A 27,301-nucleotide genomic window follows, 5' to 3' on the forward strand; every position below is an offset into this window, starting at 1 on the left:
TGGGCACAAATACACCCCCATACCCTCACAGATGCTGGCTTTTGAACTTTGTGCCTAGAACAATCCGGATGGTTCTTTTCCTCTTTGGTCCGGACGACAAAACGTCCACAGTTTCCAAAAACAATTTGAAATGTGCACTCGTCAGACCACAGAACACTTTTCCACTTTGCATCAGTCCATCCTAGATGAGCTCGGGCGCAGCAAAGCCGGCAGAGTTTCTGGGTGTTGTTGATAAATGGCTTTGGCTTGGCATAGTAGACTTTTAACTTGCACTTACAGATGTAGCGACAAACTGTAGTTACTGACAGTGGTTTTCTGAAGTGTTCCTGAGCCCATGTGGTGATATCCTTTACACACTGGTGTCGTTTGTTGATGCAGTACCGCCTGAGGGATCGAAGGTCACGGGCATGCTGCTTACCTGCAGTGATTTCTCAAGATTCTATGAACCTTTTGATGATATTACGCACCGTAGATGGTGAAATCCCTAAATTCCTTGCAATAGCTGGTTGAGAAATTTTGTTCTTAAACTGTTGGACAATTTGCTCACACATGTGTTGACAAAGTGGTGACCCTCGCACCATCCTTGTTTGTTGAATGACTGAGCATTTAATGGAAGCTGCTTTTATACCCAATCAGCCTGTTCACCTGTGGGAAGTTCCAAATAAGTGTTTGATGAGCATTCCTAAACTTTCTCAGTTTTTTTTGCCACTTGTGCCAGCTTTTTTTAAACATGTTGCAGGCATCAAATTCTAAATGAGCTAATATTTGCAAAAATAAAGTTTACCAGTTCCAACGTTAAGTATCTTGTATTTGCAGTCTATTCATTGAATAGGATTTGCAAATCATTGTATTCTGTATTTATTTACGATTTACACAACGTGCCAACTTCACTGGTTTTGTACTTCTCAGGTCATATCAATAAATCAGATATTAGCACCAATAACACATTTAATAACATGTAGTGTCCAAGGTGGTTAACTTCCCTTGTTCAGTGCTCTCATGTGAATATTTATGTGAATTATATTTATATAGTGCTTTTCTCTAGTGACTCAAAGCGCTTTACATAGTGAAACCCAATATCTAAGTTACATTTAAACCAGTGTCGGTGGCACTGGGAGCAAGTGGGTAAAGTGTCTTGCCCAAGGACACAACGGAAGTGACTAGGATGGCGGAAGTGGGAATCGAACCTGGAACCCTCAAGTTGCTGGCACGGCCACTCATAAACCTCCCCTGGTCTTATTGTAAACAAACATGGGACAGTCCACAATAAAATGATGTGGCCCGCCCCCTGATTCAGTGTGGCCCGCCCCCTGATTCAGTGTGGCCCGCCCCCTGATTCAGTGTGGCCCGCCCCCTGATTCAGTGTGGCCTGCCACATTAAAATGGGTGGCGAGCCACGATAAATTGGAGGGACGTGCCACAATAAAATGAAGTGGCGGGCCATTTTAAAAAGATGTGGCGTGCCACATTAGAATAGTGGTGGGCCACACAAAATTACATTGTAGGCCACATTAAATGATATGGCGGGCCACAATAAAATGATGATTTGGCACCCGGGCCTTAAGTGTGACAGGTGTGTCTAAGAAAGAAGGCCGTATGAAGTTGGATATAAATGAAAGCAGAGCCTCACAGTCGATACTGATAACCTTTTCAGACAGGACCATTGCATCATGGACCATCATGACGATACATCATTGGTGTCACATTGTACCTGTATCTCTCAGGAGCCCTGGTAGTTTTCCTGGAAGCGAGCAGTCTCCTCAAAGATGAGTTCCTTCAGCTTCTCCTTGGGAAGATCATCCAGCTCCATGGAGAAGGTGAATGGCTCTTCTGCCACTGGCTACAAAACACAAGAACAAGTCTTGGTGTTTACAACTTGGATTGGTCCGATACAGGGCTGATAATTCCATGGCTTTACATAACCTTCTGAGATGGGATCAACATGAAGGTGTCAAAGACTAATAAGTAACATGAAGCACCACACCTCATCTGTGGGGTCGTAGTACTGCTCCAGATAAGGGTGGGCCAGCGCCTCCTCAACGCTGATACGCTTGTTGGGGTTAAAGGTCAACATGCGGCCCAGCAGGTCCAGAGCTGCACAACAAGTGACAGGAGAAATACGATATGAAAATAAATGCATGTTCTGTAACATAATGATGCTAGTCCCAACAGTGGAGGCCACATATACAACAATAACAATATTCCATTTGGGGAGAAACTGCGTGTGAATGCTGAAAAGCTGAGACGCTAACAGGTAGCGCACTAGCCAGATAGAATTGTATGACTCCAAAATGAGCTCAAAAAATTATGTCACAGTTAGCATGTGTCAAGTAGTACCAAGTTAAATGATTCGGAAGTGAATACCTGCAAGTTAGCCAAAAAAAAGCTAGCATGCTAGCGTTAGCATGCTAACAGTTAACATGGGTCAAGTATCAAGTTATATGACCCTGAGGTGTATACCTGCAATATTTCTTCTATAAGTTAGCATGCTAATGTTACCATAAAAACATTATCAAGCTAGCAGTTGACCAACATTGGCAAAGAGCGGTTAGACTTTGGAACGGTTTAAATCGGCTGAGAAATGTGGTAGTAGTAACACTTTCTAGTAGAGAGTAAGTGTGAGGATAAAGGCCTACTGAAACCCACTACTACCGTCCACACAGTCTGATAGTTTATATATCAATGATGAAATCTTAACATTGCAACACATGCCAATACGGCCGGGTTAACTTATAAAGTGCAATTTTAAATTTCCCGGGAAACTTCCGGTTGAAAACATCTAGGTATGATGATGTTTGCGCGTGACGTCAGTGGTTGAAGCGGAAGTATTGGGACACATTGTATCCCAATACAAACAGCTTTGTTTTTATCTCAAAATTCCACAGTATTCTGGACATCTGTGTTGGTGAATCTTTTGCAATTTGTTTAATGAACAATGGAGACTGCAAAGAAGAAAGCTGTAGGTGGGATCGGTGTATTAGCGGCTGGCTGCAGCAACACAACCAGGAGGACTTTGAGTTGGATAGCAGACGCGCTATCCGACGCTAGCCGCCGACCGCATCGATGATCGGGTGAAGTCCTTCGTCGCGCCGTCGATCACTGGAACGCAGGTAAGCACGGGTGTTGATTAGCAGATGAGGGCTGGCGTAGGTGGATAGCTAATGTTTTTAGCATAGCTCTGTCGAGGTCCCGTAGCTAAGTTAGCTTCAATGGCGTCGTTAGCAACAGCATTGCTAGGCTTTGCCAGGCGGTACAGCATTAACCGTGTAGTTACAGGTCCAGGGTTTGGTAGTATTGTTGAGAATCCTTCCAGTCAGGGGCTTATTTCTTTTGTTTCTATCTGCATTTAAGCACGATGCTATCCCGTTAGCTCCGTAGCTAGCTTCGCCGATGTATTGTCGTGGAGATAAAAGTCACTGTGAATGTCCATTTCGCGTTCTCGACTCTCATTTTCAAGAGGATATAGTACCCGAGGTGGTTTAAAATACAAATCCGTGATCCACAATAGAAAAAGGAGAAAGTGTGGAATCCAATGAGCCCTTGTACCTAAGTTACGGTCAGAGCGAAAAAAGATACGTCCTGCACTGCACTCTAGTCCTTCACTCTCACGTTCCTCATCCACAAATCTTTCATCCTCGCTCAAATTAATGGGGTAATCGTCGCTTTGGTGTAAACAATGGGGAAATGTGAGGAGCCCTTCAACCTGCGACGTCACGCTACTTCAGGTACAGGCAAGGCTTTTTTTTATCAGCGACCAAAAGTTGCAAACTTTATCGTCGATGTTCTGTACTAAATCCTTTCAGCAAAAATATGGCAATATCGCGAAATGATCAAGTATGACACATAGAATGGATGAATGATAAATAAATGATAAATGGGTTATACTTGTATAGCGCTTTTCTACCTTCAAGGTACTCAAAGCGCTTTGACAGTATTTCCACATTCACCCATTCACACACACATTCACACACTGATGGCGGGAGCTGCCATGCAAGGCGCTAACCAGCAGCCGTCAGGAGCAAGGGTGAAGTGTCTTGCCCAAGGACACAACGGACGTGACTAGGATGGTAAAAGGTGGGGATTGAACCCCAGTAACCAGCAACCCTCCGATTGCTGGCACGGCCACTCTACCAACTTCGCCACGCCATCCCCATCTGCTATCCCCGTTTAAATAAGAACATTTCATTTCAGTAGGCCTTTAGGATAAAATGAAACATTTGGGGAAATCAAGAATTAAAAATTTAAAAATAAAATAGAAGCATGAATGTCCTGATAATGTTTGGATAGTGGTAGATCACAGCAGTGGTTTGGTATTTCTAATAATATATATCTGTATCTCTTATATATTCTCAGCATTCATACAAATAAAGAACAAATGCTGGTTCTACTTGCTAGCTGGCAAAAAACGTGCCACTCACTATCTGGCAAGCAAAAAGCTACTTGCAAGCTGGCAAAAAAGATGCTACTCACTGGCGAAGTTGGTAGAGTGACCGAGCCAGCAATCGGAGGGTTGCTGGTTACTGGGGTTCAATCCCCACCTTCTACCATCCTAGTCACGTCCGTTGTGTCCTTGGGCAAGACACTTCACCCTTGCTCCTGATGGCTGCTGGTTAGCGCCTTGCATGGCAGCTCCCGCCATCAGTGTGTGAATGTGTGTGTGAATGGGTGAATGTGGAAATACTGTCAAAGCGCTTTGAGTACCTTGAAGGTAGAAAAGCGCTATACAAGTATAACCCATTTATCATTATTTAACCAGGACGCGCTACTCGCTAGCTGGCAACCAGGACGCGCTACTTGCTAGCTGGCAACCAAAAAGCTACTTGCAAGCTGGCAAAAAAGACGCTACTCACTAACTGGCAACCAGAGCGTTACTCACTAGCTGGCAACCAAAAAGCTACTCACTACTGGCAACCAGAGCGCTACTCGCTAGCTGGCAACCAGGACGCGCTACTTGCTAGCCCGCAACCAAAAAGCTACTTGCAAGCTGGCAAAGAAAGGGCTACTCACTAGCTGGCAACTAGGATGCGCTACTTGCTAGCTGGCAACCAAAAAGCTACTTGCAAACTGGCAAAGAAAGTGCTACTCACTAGCTGGCAACTAGGACGTGCTACTCGCTAGCTGGCAACAAACACGCCAATCGCTAGCTGACAGCTAGCACTACTAATTGCTAGCTGACAATAAGAGCACTAATCCTTAAAGGCCTACTGAAACCCACTACTACCGACCACGCAGTCTGATAGTTTATATATCAATGATGAAATCTTAACATTATAACACATGCCAATACGGCCGGGTTAACTTATAAAGTGACATTTTAAATTTGCCGCTAAACTTCCGGTTCGAAACGCCTCTGAGGATGACGTATGCGCGTGACGTAGACCGGCGAACACGGGTATGCCTTCCACATTGAAGCCAATACGAAAAAGCTCTGTTTTCATTTCATAATTCCACAGTATTCTGGACATCTGTGTTCGTGAATCTGTTTCAATCATGTTCATTGCATTATGAAGAAGGAAGCTGAGCAAGCAAAGAAGAAAGTTGTCGGTGCGAAATGGACGTATTTTTCGAACGTAGTCAGCCACAACAGTACACAGCCGGCGCTTCTTTGTTTACATTCCCGAAAGATGCAGTCAAGATGGAAGAATTCGGATAACAGAGACTCTAACCAGGAGGACTTTTGACTTGATACACAGACGCCTGTAGAGAACTGGGACAACACAGACTCTTACCAGGATTACTTTGATTTGGATGACAAAGACGCAGCCGTGCTACTGTGAGTATGCAGCTTTGGCTTCTAAACATTTGTTCGCTTGACCGTATGTGCGCAACTTTTTTTTGCGTATGTACGTAACTTTTTTAAAATATATAAGCTTTATGAAGCTTGGGTTAGGTGAACGGTCTTTTGGGCTGAGTGATTGTGTGTGTTGATCAGGTGTTTGAATTGTATTGGCGTGTTCTATGGAGCTAGGAGCTAGCATAGGAGCTAGGAGCTAGCATAACACGTACCGTACCGTACGTGCGCGTCACGTACGTAACTTTTTAAAAATATATAAGCTTTATGAACCTTGGGTTAGGTGAACGGTCTTTTGGGCTGAGTGATTGTGTGTGTTGATCAGGTGTTTGAATTGTATTGGCGTGTTCTATGGAGCTAGGAGCTAGCATAGGAGCTAGGAGCTAGCATAACACGTACTGTACCGTACGTGCGCGTCACGTACGTAACTTTTTAAAAATATATAAGCTTTATGAACCTTGGGTTAGGTGAACGGTCTTTTGGGCTGAGTGATTGTGTGTGTTGATCAGGTGTTTGAATTGTATTGGCGTGTTCTATGGAGCTAGGAGCTAGCATAGGAGCTAGGAGCTAGCATAACACGTACCGTACCGTACGTGCACGTCACGTACGTAACTTTTTAAAAATATATAAGCTTTATGAACCTTGGGTTAGGTGAACGGTCTTTTGGGCTGAGTGATTGTGTGTGTTGATCAGGTGTTTGAATTGTATTGGCGTGTTCTATGGAGCTAGGAGCTAGCAGAGGAGCTAGGAGCTAGCATAACAAACACGCAGGTGTTTTTATGCAGGATTAATTTGTGGCATGTTAAATATAAGCCTGGTTGTGTTGTGGCTAATAAGAGTATATATATGTCTTGTGTTTATTTACTGTTGTAGTCATTCCCAGCTGAATATCAGGTCACCCCCGGCTCTCACAGCATCTTCCCTATCTGAATAGCTTCAACTCCCCACTAGTCCTTCACTTGCACTTTACTCATCCACAAATCTTTCATCCTCGCTCAAATTAATGGGGAAATTGTCGCTTTCTCGGTCCGAATCTCTCTCACTTCATGCGGCCATCATTGTAAACAATAGGGAACTTTGCGTATATGTTCAACTGACTACGTCACGCTACTTCCGGTAGGGGCAAGCCTTTTTTTTATCAGATACCAAAAGTTGCAATCTTTATCGTCGTTGTTCTATACTAAATCCTTTCAGCAAAAATATGGCAATATCGCGAAATGATCAAGTATGACACATAGAATAGATCTGCTATCCCCGTTTAAATAAAAAAAATTCATTTCAGTAGGCCTTTAATGAAAATAATTAACCTAGCTATTGCTAGCTGCAAATTAGAGTGAGTAGGGTAGCATGCCACAGCACATTGGATCAATGTAATGTGGATTTAAAGACGTTTACATTTATGGAAAAACTGTGGACCCCCGTTTGAAAATGTCTGCATTAGATCAACTAAAGAACAATACTTAACCCTTTACTGTTATCTGTTCTGGTAGATATGTATTACTTTAAAATGTGTTGTTAGTCACGTAATAAGTAAACTATTTAAGTAAATTATTTAGGTGATCTCTTCAGTTCTTTGTGAAGGAGCACAATTCAACAGCAGCAGCACAACTATGTGAACTATTTTGTTGTTATTTAATGGTTTCTGTGTGTTCATTACTTTAAAATGTGTTGTTAGTCACGTAATAAGCAAACAATCATAATGTTCAGTTCTTTGTGAAGGAGCACAATTCAACAGCAGCAGTGCAAATATGTGAACTATGCTTTTTCTTGTTATTTGATGGTTTCTGTTTGTTCATGTTCAGGATTACAGAAAGTAATGTATAACTGTGTGGGCCCGGGAAGACCTAACATGGCCAAAGTACAACTGAAGTGCATATGTCAGCAGTAGGTATCAATACAAGTGTACTCCTTGTTCCTAATTCCTGAGGCTCTAGTGTTGAAATTACATTGTATCTACCCTAAATACTGGACTATAAGCCGCTACATGTTTCCTATGCTTTGAATCCTGCGTCTTATAAAACTGTGCAGCTAATTTATGGATTTTTGTTCGCTGACGGCCAAAATGCGAATAGTTTTCAAAAAACAAGCAAAGACACTTAAATGGTGTATGTGCTAGGGCGCCATCATTTGGATGAGTTTGCTCACTGCATGTGCTGCAGTGTCTTTCTGTTTAGCTATGAACCGGAAGTACAAGTGCCGTTTGGTCCTCCAGCCATCCATAGCTTTACTACTCGTATGGATTCTTTATTCATCGCCCAAAGCAACTTTTGTAAGTTACAATATATCTAAAACAATTCTTACTTACTAAAGCGTCCCATGTGTGATGTCTATCGGAGTGTTTTCATGCATATTTGTATGTGCTATCTTAATGTAATCAAGCCAGCGTTGTAAGAATTAGCTAATATGCTAACAGGTTTACGAGTGTCTGTGTTGGTATTATTAACTTACAATGGCATTCTTTGTTTTTGATTCGGTTTTGTAAATTCTCCAAAATGTCACTGTGGAGTTATTGAGTCTGTTTAGCTGATTGGAGAGCTAGCTTGCACAGCTAGTGGATCCATGACAATGACTTCTGTTTTGTTTGATCATCCGTTATACTGCCGTGTTACAGACACCGTTTGAAAACCATTAAGGTATGTAAAAACATTTATAGAATATTTCTGTGTAAATAACTCATTTCACAACGTATACATCCGTACATAGTCCGGTGCGGCTAATATATGGAAAATGTTTCCGTCTTCTAAAATTGAGTGGGTGTGGCTTATATACCAGTGCCTTTATAATTTGGAAAAGAGGGTATTTTCCACTTTGCTCCCACATTATTTTCCAATCCTACACCAAGTTCCTCTACCTTTACAGTCTGCCTTGTAGAAAAGCTTCTCCCATGGGATCTTGGGCTTTTCAGGGAGGGACTGCAGATAGTTCCTGGCTTTCATATTAATGATGCAGTTGAGATCTTCTTGGGATGGAGAGCCAAGGACGCCTGCATAGAGAAGGAGTCACAATCCACTTTAGGTGTCAACTTTCCCGCACCAGGACCCTACGCTCACCCAGAATGTGGTTAAGCTGGTCCAGGTAGTGTTTCCCAGGGAAGATGGGCTTATTGGAGAGCATCTCAGCCAAGATGCAGCCCACTGACCAGATGTCAATAGACTTGGAGTAACCCTGAGGTACACAGCACCCAGTCAGCAGGTTGACAACACCAGGAGGACACACACACACCAACCTTGGAGTTGAGCATGATTTCTGGAGCCCTGTACCAACGCGTGGCCACGTACTCGGTCAAGAATCCTGTGTGGTCGTGCTCGGGGTCGGCGATCCTCGCCAGGCCGAAGTCACAAATCTGAGGACAACAATCTTTGTATCATATTTAGAATCCTTCACAGCGCTGTGGAACAAAGTCAATCAACACTGTACTTAACGTACCACTACTTTGACATTTGTGTTATGCTGTCAAGGAAACATGTGATCCACAATCTTGAAGTGAGACAAGACGTCTTTCCCTTGTCTGGGTCTTTTAAAAGGTCATAATCTGATTATTTTTTACATGTAAACACTTTATGCTGTCAAGGAAACATTTGATCCACAATCTTTAAGTGAGACAAGACGTCTTTCCCTTGTCTGTGTGTTTAAAAGGTCATAATTTTCTACATGTAAACACTTCCTGGTGCTCTACAGAACATGTCATTGTGCTTCAAATGTTGCACTGATGATGTTCTATAGACCATCTTCAATACGCTTTCCAATCCTCTCTTTTTGTGGGCGCTCTTACTTACGTGCCTCGACTTTGACTACATCTTCTCCTCGCCATCTTTGTTGTACCAGTAGTTTTAAGCGCTTCCAGAGTGAGTCTACTGACATATATACGTTAGAAGTGTAAGCTACTTTGTATAAGAGACGGCAACAGCGGAGGTTGCATGTGCATGTATGAGCCAGTCTGCCCCACAACAAGAGGAGACAAAGAAGGAACTTATTGACTACAACTGAATAAAAATGGTGGGCTGGCACAAAGCTCTTTGGGTAAATCTCCACCATATATTGATATATTTACTGACTAAGGCAAAAGGTTGCTGATTTTTAAATGCTGCAAATACATTTTGTATTTTATCTGCAAAAATATTCATATTTACACACCAAAGTACCAAAAATTGGTACCGTATCGGTTAAAATGTGAACGACATCCATTTCTTTCATCGTGTTGTTTTTCAAATAGCAATTCTAATCTAAAAGTTTGTATTTATAAAAGGCATGTCGGATGTTGAAATTGTGCTGTTTTGGTCGGCCTGATTAAATTAAATCATTTCAATGGGTGACGTTGATTTGAGATACATGTGTTTTGAGTTACAAGCCCCTGGAACCAATGAGTTGCTCATGAGTTGAGGTGCTATTAAGATGCTTGTTTTGTTCTTGCTTGTGCGTCAGGAATCCTTTTCTACTTTTGGGACAAGCAAATCACTGAAAACATCACAATTTAGTCCGTAACTTTGACATGTCAAGGAGATAAATATTACAAGTAGAACTGCGGATATATAAAATATTCCATTTGATTTTTTGTATTTTGAATTTATTGGAAACATGTCAAAACTTCCCAAGCACACATTTTGCTGGAGCGTCCATAAGGAGCGGGAAGAAGCAGGACTTGTCACCCTGCGCCCTAAGCAGCAAGAAGGAAAGAAAGAAAAAAAGAACAAACTAAAGCCCACGGAATAAAAAATGAAGATACTGTATAACTAATTTGCTGTGTGGATGAGTATGATTAGTAGCAATGGTGCAAAGAAAAAATATGAATATCTAACTAATTTGTTGTGTGGATGAGTATGATTAGCAGCAATGCATGGAGCAAGGAATAAAATATGAATATATAACAAATTTGCTGTGTGGATGAGTATGATTAGTAGCAATGGTGCAAGGAATAAAATATTAAAATATAACAAATTTGCTGTATGATTAGTAACAGTGCATGGTGCAAGGAATAAAATATGAATATATAACTAATTTGCTATGTGGATGAGTATGATTAGTAGCAATGCATGGTGCGTGGAATAAAATATGAACACAAAACCAATTTACTGTGTAGATAAGTATGATTAGTAGCAATGCATGGTGCAAGGAATAAAATATGAATACATAACTAATTTGCAGTGTGGATGAGTATGATTAGTAACAATGCATGGTGCAAGGAATAAAACATGAATATATAACTAATTTGCTGTGTGGATGAGTATGATTAGTAACAATGGTGCAAGGAATAAAATATGAATATATAACTAATTTGCTGTGTGTATGAGTATGATTAGTAGCAATGCATGGTGCAAGGAATAAAATATGAATATATAACTAATTTGCTGTGTGGATGAGTATGATTAGTAGCAATGCATGGTGCAAGGAAGAAAATATGAATATAAAACCAATTTACTGTGTAGATACGTATGATTAGTAGCAATGCATGGTACAAGGAATAAAATGGTAAATGGTAAATGGGTTGTACTTGTATAGCGCTTTTCTACCCCTTTTTAAGGAGCCCAAAGCGCTTTGACAGTATTTCCACATTCACCCATTCACACACACATTCACACACTGATGGCGGGAGCTGCCATGCAAGGCGCTAACCAGGACTCATCAGGAGCAAGGGTGAAGTGTCTTGCCCAAGGACACAACGGACGTGACTAGGATGGTAGAAGGTGGGGATTGAACCAGTAACCCTCAGATTGCTGGCACGGCCACTCTCCCAACTTCGCCACGCCAAACATGAATATATAACTAATTTGCTGTGTGGATGAGTATGATTAGTAGCAATGCATGGTGTAAGGAATAAAATATGAATATATAATTATTTTGCTAAGCGGTTGAAAATGGACGGATGGATGTGGATGAGTATGATTAGTAGCAATGCATGGTGCATGGAATAAAATATGAATCTATAACTAATTTGCTGTGTTGATGAGTATGATTAGTAGTAATGCATGGTGCAAGGAATCAAATATGAATATATAACTAATTTGCTGTGTGGATGAGGATGAGTATGATTAGTAGCAATACATGGTGCAAGGAATAAAATATGAATATATAATTAATTTCCTATGTGGATGAGTATGATTAGTAGCAATGCATGGTGCAAGGAATAAAATATGAATATATAATTAATTTGTTGTGTGTATGAGTATGATTAGTAGCAATGCAGGGTGCAAGGAATAACATGAATATATAATACATCTGCTGTGTGGATGAGTATATTAGTAGCTATGGTGTAAGGAATAAATATGAATATATAACTAATTTGCTGTGTGGATGAGTATGATTAGTAGCTATGGTACAAGGATTAAAATATGAATTTACAACTCATTTGCTGTGTGGATGAGTATGATTAGTAGCAATAAATGATGCAAGGAATAAAATATGAATATATAACTAATTTGCTGTGTGGATGAGTATGATTAGTAGCAATGCATGGTGCAAGGAATAAAATATGAATATATAATTCATTTGCTGAGTTGATGAGTATGATTAGTAGCAATGCATGGTGCGTGGAATAAAATATGAATATATAACTAATTTGCTGTGTTGATGAGTATGATTAGTAGCTATGGTGCAAGGAATAAAATATGAATAGATAACTAATTTGCTGTGTGGATGAGTATGATTAGTAGCAATGCATGGTGCAAGGAATACACTATGAATATATTACTAATTTGCTGTGTAAATGAGTACGATTGGAAGCAATACATGGTGCAAGGAATAAAATATGAATATCTGAAATAATTTGCTGTGTAAATGAGTACCATTCGGATCAATGCATAGTGCAACACTGCTCATGGAGATTTACGCTAGAGGACTGAATGTATTTTTGTGCTGCTTTTGTTCTCCTCCCACATGATGGCTTAATCCCAGCTTGAAGTTTGGCTAATGGGAGCTCACACGAGCAACACACGACAGATGGAGGCCCAGTCTTCATCCATGCCATCGTTAGGAGTGACACTCAAGTATCTGCTCTTCATACCTTCTCAACTAAATGAAACCACCTCACAACCTGCAACATGGACACTTTCAAGCTTTATCACGTTTTTCTACACCAAAAAATAATTTAGTATCATTACTCTACAGCCCACAGTTTTCATCTGTTTGGAACTGTTTCAGCATCAGAACGTTGGGCTCGACTGGGAATCGTGAGTTCCCCAAAAACATTTAAAAATACATCGCAGATTACCCAGAATTCCTGATTTTCTGGGCCATTTTTCCATTGAAAATGAATGGACCATTTTTTTAAACTTCCACAATTCCAACATTTCTCAACCGATAAGACTGCCCTACCATCAACACACTCCTCTCACCTTGGACAATCAAACTACCATTTTCAAAGTTAAATTTTTTTTTTAGGAATTCCTGATTTACCAAAGCCCTATTTTCACCTTTCCCTGAAAAGTTTTCACAGTCCCCTTTTTACAACCAATTCCAACCATTCCACCTTCAAAACATTCGGGGGACAACAAATGTTCCTATTTTGTTTTCAGTACGGTGGTAGAGGGGGCTAGTGCGTCTGCCACACAATACGAAGGTCCTGGGTTCGATCCTGCGCTCGGGATCTTTCTGTGTGGAGTTTGCATGTTCTCCCCGTGACTGCATGGGTTCCCTCCGGGTACTCCGGCTTCCTCCCACCTCCAAAGACATGCACCTGGGGATAGGTTGATTGGCAACACTAAATTGGCCCTAGTGTGTGAATGTGAGTGTGAATGTTGTCTGTCTATCTGTGTTGGCCCTGCGATGAGGTGGCGACTTGTCCAGGGTGTACCCCGCCTTCCGCCCGATTGTAGCTGAGATAGGCTCCAGCGCCCCCCGCAACCCCGAAGGGAATAAGAGGTAGAAATGGATGCATCCACACCCCGGATTGTAAATAATGTAAATAATTCAATGTGATTATCTTGTGTGATGACTGTATTATGATGATAGTATATATCTGATAGTATATATCTGTATCATGAATCAATTTAAGTGGACCCCGACTTAAACAAGTTGAAAAACTTATTCGGGTGTTACCATTTAGTGGTCAATTGTACGGAATATGTACTTCACTGTGCAACCTACTAATAAAAGTCTCAATCAATCAATCAATGGATGGACAAATTCACAGTTTTCCTGAAATTCCAGGACATTTCGAAATACCTATTGTCAATTCAAACTGTTGCTATGTCAACATTTTTCAACCGATTCCAAAAATTCCAACACCAACCCATTCATATCATCCAGGACAGGGGTCGGCAACCTTTACCACTCAAAGAGCCATTTTGAGAAGTTTCACAAATTAAAGAAAACAATGGGAGCCACAAAACTCTTTTGAAAATTTAAAATGAAATAACACTGCATACAGAGCTTTTTTGCTTTGTGCTATGTTTTAACCAGGGGTCTCAGACACACGCCCCGGCCCGCACCTTAATATGAATATTAAATGTTAGTGCGGCCCGTGAGTTTTAACCCTTGTGTGGTGTTCGGGTCTGTGGGACCCGTTTTCGATTTTTATCAAAAGAAAAATGACACAATTAATTAATTTTTCAAACTGAGACTCACTGGCTTTGGCTCATTTTCTGTGAAGAACATATATCAGAATACATATTTAATGAACACACATCATACACCCCCCCTACACATTTCTATTACATACAAGATGTCCGGGGTCCACTGGACCCGGGGCTAATAGAAGTGTGGAAATTGATGTTCTGTGTACCGTGCGCGTGCACGCGCACGCGCACGCACACACACACACACACACACACACACACACACACACACACACACACACACACACTCACACACTCACACACTCACACACAGCAGGCCTAGACGGGGAGGACAGAGTGTAGGTACACAGAACATCAGAGGGTCAAATGTGCGACAAAATGAGCGCAAAAAGTGTTGACAAACAATGTTGCAACCATTGTGTGGGAAGCGCAGGTGCAGAAACACAAAAGAAGAATCTCTGTGGGATGCAGAAACTGGCAGAGAAATTTCCATGCAACGTTCATATTGTTGTTACTCAGCCAGTGTTTGTGGGTCTTAGACTTAGACTTACTTTTTATTGTCGTTCAAATTTGAACTTTACAGTACAGATAAAAACGAAATTTCGTTGCATTAGCTGGTAGGCAGTGCAGGATAAAAAAGCAATAAGGTGCAGATGTAAATAAATAGATTACTGTAAAGATAAATTTATTGCACTTTTGCATTATCATCCACGTTTATGGATGTATGTTATATTGTCTTTATATTCCAGCGAGTTCATCCATTTTGGGGGGGAGTTGAGGGGATTATTATGATGCTTACGGCCTGAGGGAAGAAGCTGTTACAGAACCTGGAGGTTCTGCTACGGAGGCTGCGGACCTCTTTCCAGAGTCCAGCAGTGAAAACAGTCCTTGGTGGGGGTGGGAGGAGTCTCTGCAGATTTTCTGAGCCCTGGTCAGGCAGCGGCTTTTTGCGATCTCCTGTATAGGAGGAAGAGGAATCCTGATGATCTTTTCCGCCGTCCTCACCACTCTCTGGAGAGACTTCCAGTTTGAGGCACTGCAGGCTCCAGTCCAGACAGAGATGCTGTTGGTCAGCAGGCTCTCTATAGTGCCTCTGTAGAATGTGGTGAGAATGGGGGGAGGGAGCTGTGCTCTTTTCATCCCACGCAAAAAGTGCATGCGCTGCTGAGCTCTTTTTACAAGTGTGCAGGGACCAGGTCATATTGTCAGTTATCTGCACCTCCAGGAACTTGGTGCTGCTCACCATCTCCACCGCTGTGCCGTTGATGAAGAGTGGAGCGTGGCTGGACTGGTGCTTCCTGAAGTCGACAATGATCTCCTTGGTCTTGTCGACGTTCAGGACCAGGTTGTTGGTTCTGCACCAGTCAACCAGATGTTTCACCTCCTCCCTGTAGTCCATGTCGTTGTTGTCACGGATGAGGCCCACTACTGTCGTGTCGTCCGCATACTTCACAATGTGGTTAGCAGTGGACCTGGCGCAGCAGTAATGGGTCATCAACGTGAACAGCAGCGGACTCAGGACGCAGCCCTGGGGGTCGCCGGAGATGGCACTGGAGGTGTTGTCGCCCACTCTCACAGACTGGGGTCTGTCTGTGAGGAAGTCAAGCAGCCAGTTGCATAGGGGGGTACTGAATCCAAGGGGGGCCAGTTTGCTCACCAAGTGCTGCAGGAGGATGGTGTTGAATGCTGAGCTGAAGTCCAGAAACAACATCCGCACGTGTGTGTCCTTTCCTTCCAGATGTGCTAAGCTCAGGTGGAGTGCAGAGGAGATGGCGTCCTCTGTGGAGCGGTTAGGGCGATAAGCAAACTGGTATGGGTCGAATGTGGGGGGAAGTCTGGAGACAATGTATTCCTTTACCAGCCTCTCGAAGCACTTCATTACAGGTGTTTTTTGGGATAAGTCAGTATTTTAACATAAAAATGTTTGATTGTGAGGCATTAAAAGCCACAAAATGCAACAATATGAACACCACACAAGGGTTAAAGGAATGGCGCTTGATAGCGTCATACTTGCCAACCCTCCCAATTTTTCCGGGAGACTCCCGAAATTCAGGCCGTGATGGCACTGCTTTTAGCGCCCTCTACAGCCTGCTCAAACAGCGTACCTGCTCGGCCACATGTTGAATGCAGCTTCTGCTTGCACACGTAAGTGACAGCAAGGCATACTTGCTTAACAGCCACACAGCTTACACTGACGGTGGCCATATAAAACAACTTTAACACTGTTACGTTACAAATATGCGCCACACTGTGAACCCACACCAAAAAAGAATGACAAACACATTTCTGGAGAACATCCGCACTGTAACACAACATAAACACAACAAAACAAATACCCTGAATCCCATGCAGCCCTAACTCTTCCGGTCTACATTATACACCCCGCTACCACCAAACCCCGCCCACCTCAACCGACGCACGGAGGGGGAGGGGGGTGTATAATGTAGACTGGAAGAGTTAGGGCTGCATGGGATTCTGGGTATTTGTTGTGTTGTGTTTATGTTGTGTTACGGTGCGGAGGTTCTCCAGAAATGTGTTTGTCATTCTTTTTTGGTGTGGGTTCACAGTGTGGCGCATATTTGTAACAAAACAGTGTTAAAGTTGTTTTATATGGTCACCGTCAGTGTAAGCTGTGTGGCTGTTGACCAAGTATGCCTTGCTGTCTCCTACGTGTGCAAGTAAAAGCTACATACAACATGTGGCCGGGCTGGCACGCTGTTTGTACAGGCTATAGAGGACAATAAATACAGTGCCATTTGGGCACGCCCTTAATTTAGTTGTTAGGGTGTAAATCGGAGAATATTTGCCCCAGGAGATCTCTAGGAGAGGCACTGAGATCCATAAGTCTCCTGGGAAAATCGGGAGGGTCAGCAAGTATGCTGGGAAAATCGGGAGGGTCAGCAAGTATGCAGCTGAGCCGCATCAGAGTGGTCAAAGCATGCGGCTCCAGAGCCGCAGGTTACCGACCCCTGATCTAGGACAATTGTGCTAGTAGGGCTGGGCGATATGGCCTTTTATTAATATCTCTATATTTTTAGGCCATGTCACGATACACAATATATATCTCGATATTTTGCCTTAGCCTTGAATTAACACTTGATGCATATAATCACACCAGTATGATGATTCTATGTGTCTACATTAAAACATTATTGTTCATACTGCATTAATATATGCTAATTTTAAACTTTCATGCAGAGAGGGAAATCACAACTAAGTAAATTTACCAAAACTGTATTTATTAAACAGTTATTAAGCAGTGGCACAAACATTTGTGTCATTCCAAAACAGAAAGTGCAAGATTGTCAGACATTTTAAAACAAGCTATTAGTGCACTTTTGTGCATGATGTCACTAAGATGACATATCAAAACAACACTAAATTAAAGTGCACTTTTTGTACAGAATGCCACTACAATAGTTTAAAACAAACAAAGTGCACTTTTGTGTATGATGTCACACAAGATATTTCAATAACTGTCAAATAAAAAATGAGCTGCATAATAGGAAATCAAATAGTGTATGTGCTTCGCGATGTGGTAGGTTCCTGCGGACATTATCTCCTTCTGTTGTTGACTATTTTTTTCATACGGTGTTGATCAGGAAATGGTGGCTTGGGCATTTTGTGGGTGTGGCACCGAACGGAGATGTTGACATGCCGAGTTTGGTAGTGCTGCTACCTTTTGTAGCAACGCTTTTGCCGCACACTTGACATATTACGGTTGTCTGTTCGACATCTTGCCGCTTGAAGCCAAACCACCGCCAGACGATGGACCCCGTTCTGTTTTTCTTGGGAATTAATTCTTCTTCCTTCATTTGTTACCAGATTCGCACCTTCTCTCTCTTGTATTACCACTCGAATCACAGCTAATGTTACCCGCTACCTCTCTGCTCCGTGAGAGCGTGTGACGTTGCACGCGTGACAGTATGTGACTTATGTAAGAAGGTGCACTTGTTTTATGTCTCTGTGAGAAGGAGAGACAAGAAGGAGAGTGAGAAAAGCCTGTAGTGTAATGCCCGCAGCTTAAAGAAACTGCGTGAGAACGTATACTCGAATATCACGATAGTCATTTTCTATATCGCACAGAGACAAACCCGCGATACATTGAGTATATTCGATATATCGCCCAGTCCTATGTGCTAGTATCAATCTTTTAAAAAATTCCCGGTTTTCCTGAAATTACCAAATTTCCAGGAAATTCCCAATCAAATGAATGGAAGTATTCATACTTCTACGTTGCCCTATTATTCTCCAAATGTTGCGCCATTTTTAACCCCGTTTCCGACCTTCCAACTATTCACACACACTACTCCTCACATACATCCAACACTACACATGATTTCCCTTTCCCCAAATTCCCGGTTTTCCCTGAATTTTCTCCCCGTTGACAATGACTGTGCATTATACAATCTACAATCCCTGGACATTTAAACATTTAACTTCCACTCACGCGTATCAGCGGCTTGCGCACACAGAACATTCACATGCAATTCCTACCGGGAAAAAAAAGTTAGTTTTTCTTTTCAAAGGGCATGTTAGATGTTCAAATTGCACTGTTTTGAGCGGGGCCAAAGGCCTTGATTTGAGATACAAGTGTTTGAGTTACGAACCAATTGAGCTCATAAGTTGAGGTACTACTGAGCTGGTGTTCTTTGAGATCTCAAACAAAGACCTAAAAGACCGTAGCCATTTCTGGACATTTCTTTATCAAATAGGAAAAATTCCCTCAACAATTGGAAGGTTTGGCGTCATGTGACGTGGTACAGGGCGAACAGCGGCCTACCTTGAGGTCACAAGTGGTGTTGATGAGCAGGTTGGAGGGCTTGAGGTCCCGGTGCAACACGTTGGCAGAGTGGATATACTTGAGTCCTCGCAGGATCTGGTAGAGGAAATAGCAGACGTGGTCGTTGCTCAGCCTCTGGCTCTTGAGCAGCTTGTACAGGTCTGTCTCCATCAGCGTCTGCACGATGTAGCTGGGGGACAATCTGGTCAAGGAAGACTTGGTCAATAACCAGCTTAAAACAGAAAACTTTTTCAAATTTTCTTGAAATCAGACCATATTCATAACAGAAGAACAAGATAGAAAAAAAGAAGAGAAACATCAAAATCCACTCAAACTGGGCCATCAAAAAAGGGGAAGTAAAGTAAAAAACAAGGAAAAGAGAACAAAGAAGAAATCCAAAGAAAAACCTGAAATAAAGAACAAAGAGGTCATAACCTTACCATACATTAGGGAAATAACTGAACCAATACAGCGGGTCATGAAAAAACACAAAATAAACAACAGTTCAACCTCACACAAAAACAAGACAGTTACTTGTACATCTTGTAAATCTTAAAATCAGCCATATCAGATCATTGTAAAATAAATAACCACATCACGGACCGGGACAACGGCAAAATCATCAGGACAGAAAGTAACAAATTCAAACGATGGATTAAGGAGGCGATCGAACTGAGGAAGCGGCCCAAGAAAACCATCAATCGGGATGAGGGAGCATTCATGCTTTCGCATACCTGGGACTCCCTCCTCCATTAATCATCAAGCGGGGGGGAGCCAACCAGGTAGACTTGACAGGTCTGCCTGGTTGGCCACGCCTATAAGAACAGCTGATAGGCAACACGTCACCGTGGTCAGGTGACCCTTCTGAAGAAGACTGCAGATTACAGTCGAAACATGTCAGGTAAACTTCAACACCATCCTCCCTGGACAGCTAGGAGACAAGCTCTACAAGCTCAGCGTGCCCGACTCCCTCTGCAGTTGGATCAATGACTTCCTGACGGACCAAAGACAGCACTTGTGGCTGAGGAAGATTGTCTCGGACAGTCGAACCACCAACACTGGTACTCCTCAGGGCTGTATACTTTCCCCGTGGCTCTTCGCCCTGTATACAAACTGCTGCACCTCCAGTCACCAGTCCGTAAAGCTGCTCAAGTTTGCGGACTACACTAGCCTCATCGGGCTCATCTCGGATGGCGACGAGTCCGCCTACAGGAGAGAGGTGGACCGGCTGGCGTCCTGGTGCAGCCTCAACAACCTGGAGCTGAACGCCCAGAAAACAGTGGCGATGATCTTGGACTTCAGGAAAGTCAAAGCCCCACTGTGGAGGGGGGCGTGGCCTGCGGGCCTGCAGCGGAACGGGGTGTGCCAGGACTGGCCTCGAAGTCAGCGACAGGTGCGTAGATGGCCCACCTGGGCCTTGTTATCTAATCACCTGTCGCTCTGTATAAGCAGCAACCGGGAGGAGAGACGTGGGTGGAGCTGGAGCAAGAGCGCGAGCGAGAGAGACAAAAGACAATTGCTGGAAAGCAACCCATAGACTTATTGCAAAATAAAACTGTGTTGTGAACCTGAACCGGACTGTCATGTCGATGCTTGGTGGTCCGAAGAACCCACTGGGGGGGGGGGGGCAACCCCCACAATTTGGCGCCCAACCAAGCCGGACCACCTGAGACGAGGGAAGCCAACCCCATGACGGATTTTGCGAGCATGCTCGCGGCGGTGACAGCGGCCAACAGATGGAGGCGGTCCTCCCGCAAGTGGCCCCAGCAGGGACAAATCCTGCAAGCGCTGGCGGACCGGGTGGGAGCGGCACGGCCAACAGCAGCGGCCGTTGCCATACAGCGCATGGGGGAGGAGGACCCCCATACGCTGCAAGCGCTGGCGGACCGGGTGGGAGCGGCACGGCCAACAGCAGCGGCCGTCGCCATACAGCGCATGGGGGAGGAGGACCCCCATGCATTCTTGGACATTTTTATGGCCACGGGGGAGGCATGCGCGTGGCCAAACGTCTCCTGCCGTTGCTAGCGGGGAAGGCGCAGAGAGCGGCACTCAGCCTACCGGCGGTCTACCGCGTACACTTCCCGGACCTGAGGAGGGCGGTGCTGGACCGGACCGGGTGCACCGCCGAAGACCACAGACGCTGGTTCCGGACGATGCACCTGGGGACGGAGGACCGCCCTTTTGTGCTGGGTCAACAGCTCCAAGAAGCGGCGACGCGCTGGCTCAGCAGAGGAAGGGAGACGACCAGGTGATGGAGTGGCTGGTTTTGGAGAAGTTCCTGGGGGAGATCCCTGCGCGGACGGAAACCTGGGTCCGTTATCACCGGCCCCGAGACCTGGCAGCAGCGGTGACCCTCGCCGAGGATCACCTGGCAGTGCACCGCGAGGCGCGACCGGCACCCACACCGCACGGACCGAGCGCGCAGCGGAAGGAGGAGGTATCACCGGTACCACGGAGCTGCGCACGTGACTCTCCCTCTGTTCTATCTCCACAGAACCCCCCGCACCCAGCACCGGCACCGCGCAGAGCAAGAGAGCAGAGGGAGGAGAAGAACTTGTGTGTGGGTGCTTGCTCGCAGGTCCCGGATGCGGCAAATACAGTACTTCCCGCGCAGACGGCCCCTCAAACGAATGGGCAGGCGTGCTGGACGCGTGGGCGGCCCGGTCACGTGCGTCAGGGACCTCCGCGGGTGGAGGTGAGGCAGGTGATCCGGGTGGCCGGCCCTCCGGTGCCCTCATCCGGCCCGGGTGAGACGTACTGTATACCGGTAAGGATACAAGGGTGTACATACCGGGCAATGGTGGATTCGGGCTGCGAGCAGTCCATGATCCACCAGAACCTGGTTCGACCCAGGGCTTTGAGGCAGGCAGCACGGGTGAGAATTAGATGTGTTCATGGGGATGTGCACGAATACCCTGTGGTGCCGGTGGAAATTTAATACGGCGAGCAAAAGCATAGTGTCAAGGTTGCTGTAAGTGCGCACCATACGCACTCAGTAATTTTGGGTACAAATTGGCCGGGGTTTAACCATATAGTGACACAATGTGTAGGGGTGCGTTCACGGCCTGTAGAAAAGGGTAAAATCCGCGCGGTTCATCCGACACTGCCGAGGAGGAAGCCTCCATGGACGATTTCCCCCTCGAGCAGTCCCGAGATGACACTCTGCTCACGGCCTGGGACCAGGTGGCTTCCATCAATGGTCAGCTGGTGCGCCGGGAACAGCGCGGTTATTCCCTCATTTTGCAATCATTAGGGATAGATAATACCGAGTGAGCCGCGACACTCAGACAGGAGAAGAAATCACCCAGTTGTTGGTGCCGAAACGCCGTCGGGAAATGATTTTCCAGGCGGCGCACGTCAACCCCATGGCTGGCCACATGGGGTATGATAAGACACTCAATAGGGTAATGGTCCGATTCTATTGGCCGGGCATCGGGGCAGACGTGCGCCGTTGGTGTGCTGCCTGCCTGGACTGCCAGCTGGTCAATCCGGCGGCCACCACCAAGGCGCCCTCATAGAGGTCCCATTCGAAAGGATTGGTATGGACCTCATCGGACCATTCCACCCGCTAGTCCTGATGGATTACGCAACTCGTTATCCCGAAGCAGTGTCGCTACGCTCCATCTCTGCAAAGAGTGTATCGCAAGCGCTGTTTCAGGTCATCTCCGGAGTCGGAATCCCGAAAGAGATTCTGACTGACCAGGGCACGTCCTTTATGTCACGGATGACAAAGGAACTATACGGAGTATTGGGAATTAAGGCGTTCCGAACCAGCATATACCTCCCGCAAACTGACAGGCTAGTGGAGCGGCTGAATAAGACGCTGAAAACCATGATCCGTAAGTTTACGCACGAGGACAAACCAAATTGGGATAAATGGTTGGAGCCCCTACTGTTTGCAATGGGGGAGGTACCCCAGGCCTCCACAGGGTTTTCCCCTTTTGAATTATTATACGGCAGGAAACCGAGCGGGGTTTTGGACATAATTAAAGAAAGCTGGGAGGTGGGTCCAAGCCCCAGCAAAAATGAAATTCAATACGTCATGGACCTGCGAGCAAAACTCCACACGGTGGGGCACTTGTCACGCGAGAATTTGTTCCGGGCCCAGGAACGTCAGCAGCGCTTGTATAACAGGGTGACTCAGCTAAATAAATTTTCACCGGGAGAAAAAGTGCTTGTGTTACTTCCAACGTCCAGCTCGAAATTACTCGCCAGGTGGCAAGGACCCTTTGTGGTCACACAGCAAGTGGGTGATGTAGATTATGAGGTCCGGCACTCAGACCGGGGCGGAGACACTCAAATTTACCATCTAAACCTTCTGAAGGCATGGAAGGAGGCATAGTGACGGTGGTCGAGGGGGAGTTCGGGCCAAAGATCCCACGCTCTGCCCCGCCCTCTCCCCTCCTCTGTGATAATCAGCTCACGTTAGTGCAGAAAGCAGATGTTGCCAAGCTGCAGCAGCACTAATTGCGGCCTGCCCAACCCCCAAGACGAAAAAAGAGGTGAGGCAGTTTTTGGGTCTGGCGCGGCCGGACGGCTTCCCGGCCTGCATCTGGCGGTGGAGGTATGTGGAGGGGGGCGTGGCCTGCGAGCCTGCAGCGGAACGGGTTGTGCCAGGACCGGCCTCGAAGTCAGCGACAGGTGCGTAGATGGCCCACCTGGGCCTTGTTATCTAATCACCTTCCGCTCTGTATAAGCAGCAACAGGGAGGAGAGATGTGGGTGGAGTTGGAGCAAGAGCGCGAGCGAGAGAGACAAAAGACAATTGCTGGAAAGCAACCCACAGACTTATTGCAAAATAAAACTGTGTTGTCATGTCGATGCTTGGTGGTCCGAAGAACCCACTGGGGGGCAACCTCTACACCTACCATCCCCCCTCACCCTGATTGACTCTCCCACCCTCATCTCCATTGTGGACTCCATCCGTTTCCTGGGCACCACCATCACCCAGGACCTCAAGTGGGAGCCGACCATCAGCTCCCTCATCAAGAAGGCCCAGCAGAGGATGTACTTCCTGCGGCAGCTGAAGAAACTTAAGGTGCCGACCGAGATGCTAGTGCAGTTTTACTCAGCCATCATCGAGTCCATCCTCACCTCCTCCATCACTGTGTGGTTCCCTGGCGCCACAGTCCGGGACAAGCATCGACTGCAGCGCATCGTACATGCTGCAAACTCCCATCCCTCCAGGACCTGTTCTCCTCCAGGACCAGGGGGCGTGTGGGTCAGATCACAGCTGATTCTTCTCACCCTGGACACAAACTATTCTCCCATCTCCCCTCAGGCAGAAGACTACGGTCCATCCAGACCCACACATGAACAGTTTTTTCCCCTCGGCCATCAGGCACATGAACAATAACAAGATCTGATAGCTCAGTTACAGCTCATGTTATTCTATTCTGTGTTATATGTGTTTTATGTTGTAATTTTACCAAGTAAAATTCCTAGTTTGTGAACCTGTTCCCAAACAATGGCAATAAAACCTATTCTGATTCTGAGGTAAAGATTCCATCTAATATACCAAAAATATGGCCTGATTACAAGAAAGAATAAAAGGGTAAATGAATAAAATATGAATATATAACTAATTTGCTGAGTGGATGAGTATGATTAGTAGCAATGCATGGTGCAAGGAATAAAATATGAATATATAACTAATTTGCTGTGTGGATGAGTATGATTAGTAGCAATGCATGGTGCAAGAAATAAAATATGAATATATAACTAATTTGCTGTGTGGATGAGTATGATTAGTAGCAATGCATGGTGCAAGGAATAAAATATGAATATATAACTAATTTTCTGTGTTGATGAGTATGATTAGTAGCAATGCATGGTGCAAGGAATAAAATATGAATATATAACTAATTTGCTGTGTGGATGAGTATAATTAGTAGCAATGTATGGTGCAAGGAATAAAATATGAATATATAACTAATTTGCTGTGTGGATTAGTATGATTAGTACCAATGCATGGTGCAAGGAATAAAATATGAATATATAACTAATTTGCTGTGTGGATGAGTATGATTAGTAGCAATGCATGGTGCAAGGGATAAAATATGCATATATAACTAATTTGCTGTGTGGATGAGTATGATTAATAGCAATGCATGGTGCAAGGAATAAAATATGAATATATAACTAATTTGCTGTATGGATGAGTATGATTACTAGCGATGCATGCATCATTTTTGCTGGGGTCTTCAAGAACTGTGATCCACGATCATCAACATCATAACAAATAAAGGCTTGACATTAGTTTAGATCACACATTCCTGTCACATTTCAAGTTAATTGCTGAGATGAATGGACTTTTGCAACATATTCTGATTTGAGGACTTTCACCTGAATATTGGGAATAACTGATTGGGAAAATATGCAACTTTTCTCCGACTAAATTGAACATTCCCTTTTTAAAAATCAGGAGCACAAAGTTATTCACTGCTTGTCTGCCCTGAGTGTACACTTCCCTGCCCGGTGAAAGGAGAATATAACGCATGAACTGGAGCCAGTCACAATCTGTCTCTGGTCATGCTCATCTAAATGAAAAAGCATTCATTCCAATGTAACCAAGAACAGCGCTAACATGATAGTGTACATTTCCCTGTCCGGTGAAAGGAGAATATAACGCATGAACTGAAGCCTGTCACAATCTGTCTCTGGTCATGCCCAACTAAATAAGAAAGCATTCATTCCAATAATAATAATAAAAAAATATATATAAATAATAAAGAACAACATGATAGGCGATCTTACTTAGTGCTGTTTGTATTTAGGGCTGCTAGCAGTTCGAAAACAGCTCTTTCATTTATAGTTGTTGCATGCTGTGTGTTTCAGTATGTTGTCGTCCTCTTGATGAAAGAGCAACCTTGCACTTATTATAAGTAGCCATGTTGCAATCTTCTCTTGTAAAACACAGAGCTTTTGTTCCGCCCGGACGCCGCTATGTTGCTCTCTGACGTCACCACACATGTTGTGTAATGACATCATTCCCATCGTTAAGGTTTGAACAATTGGCAAGCGATTTCAAGGAATTGATACACTGTCAACCAGTTCTAAAGAAGAACCAGTATTGGATTTCCATCCATATTAAGTATTGTAAATTCTGGACTTTAAGCCGCTACTTTTTTCCTACCGCCCTGCGCCTTATGAAACGGTGCAAATAATTTATGGATTTTTCTACGCTGACGGTCATAATGCAAATAGTTTTCAAAACAACCCAAGAAAACACACTGAAAAGGTGTGTTATTGTTTGTGCTATGGCGCCATCTTTTGGACAAGTTCGCTCACTGCAGGCGCTGCGGTGTACTTCCATTTAGTCCTTTCAAATGCATAGAAATGCCGTTCAGTCTTCTAGTCATCCATTGCGTTTCTACTTGTATGGATTCGTCATTCATCACTCCATGCAACGTTTGTAAGTTTTACAATATAACTAAAACAATTCTTACTTACTAAACCGTCCCGTTTATGATGTCTGTAGGAGTGTTTTCATGCATATTTGTACCTGTTATCGTAATGCAATGAAGCTAACGCAGTTAGCATTAGCTAATATGCGAACACATTTACAAGTGTCTGTGTTAGTACTATTACCTTACAATGGCATTATTTTTGTATTGTTTCAGTTTCACAAATTCCTCAGTAAATTCACCAAAACGTCACCGTGGAGTTATTGAGTCTGTTCAGCTGATTGGAGAGCTAACTTGCACATGACGATGACTTTTGTTTTGTTTGATCAGCAGTTTTACTGCCGTGTTACAGACACTGTTTGGAAACAATTACAGAATATTTCTGTGTAGATAACTAATTTCACAACGTATACATCTGCAGATTATAGTCCGGTGCAGCTAATATTTTTGTTCCCTGAAATTTGTTGGGTGCAGTTTATATACCGGTGCGTTGTATAGTCCAGAAAACAGGGTAATTGCAACAAGCCATAAGCTGTAGGCTTGAATAAACGTTAAAAGTGACCAAAAAGTCACAGTAACACTGACTTGAAGACAAACTAAGTACAATACAGACACAAGATGCGTTTGCTTTTTTGCATCTCCACTGGAAATGAGGAGCATGTTGACCCTGACCGATTATTTTTGACACAAAAAGTTTGGTGGCTTGTTAACTTCCAAGGTACACGCAGTGCCTTGATCATTTTCTAAAAGGCGCACAGGCAGAAAAGAGACGTACTGTTCTGATTAAATGGATTATCAGTACATGAGCTTCC

At 44.1% G+C, this 27,301-nt stretch overlaps 1 protein-coding gene across 1 annotated transcript in view; it reads right to left on the reverse strand.

The window, feature by feature from the left end:
* The window catches only part of mapk3 (mitogen-activated protein kinase 3), a 39,355-nt gene that overhangs the window by 2,753 nt on the left and 9,301 nt on the right, over nucleotides 1–27,301 (reverse strand). Inside the window, exons 3-8 of the mRNA XM_062036777.1 lie at nucleotides 19,085–19,274; nucleotides 9,018–9,134; nucleotides 8,842–8,956; nucleotides 8,643–8,774; nucleotides 1,985–2,094; nucleotides 1,712–1,840 (exon numbers count right to left, since the gene is read on the reverse strand). Coding sequence (XP_061892761.1) covers nucleotides 1,721–1,840; nucleotides 1,985–2,094; nucleotides 8,643–8,774; nucleotides 8,842–8,956; nucleotides 9,018–9,134; nucleotides 19,085–19,274 — 784 coding nt within the window. The 3' untranslated portion in view covers nucleotides 1,712–1,720. The remainder of the gene's footprint in view (nucleotides 1–1,711; nucleotides 1,841–1,984; nucleotides 2,095–8,642; nucleotides 8,775–8,841; nucleotides 8,957–9,017; nucleotides 9,135–19,084; nucleotides 19,275–27,301) is intronic.

This window comes from Entelurus aequoreus, linkage group LG25, assembly GCF_033978785.1.
Source record: "Entelurus aequoreus isolate RoL-2023_Sb linkage group LG25, RoL_Eaeq_v1.1, whole genome shotgun sequence".
Lineage (NCBI taxonomy): Eukaryota > Metazoa > Chordata > Actinopteri > Syngnathiformes > Syngnathidae > Entelurus > Entelurus aequoreus.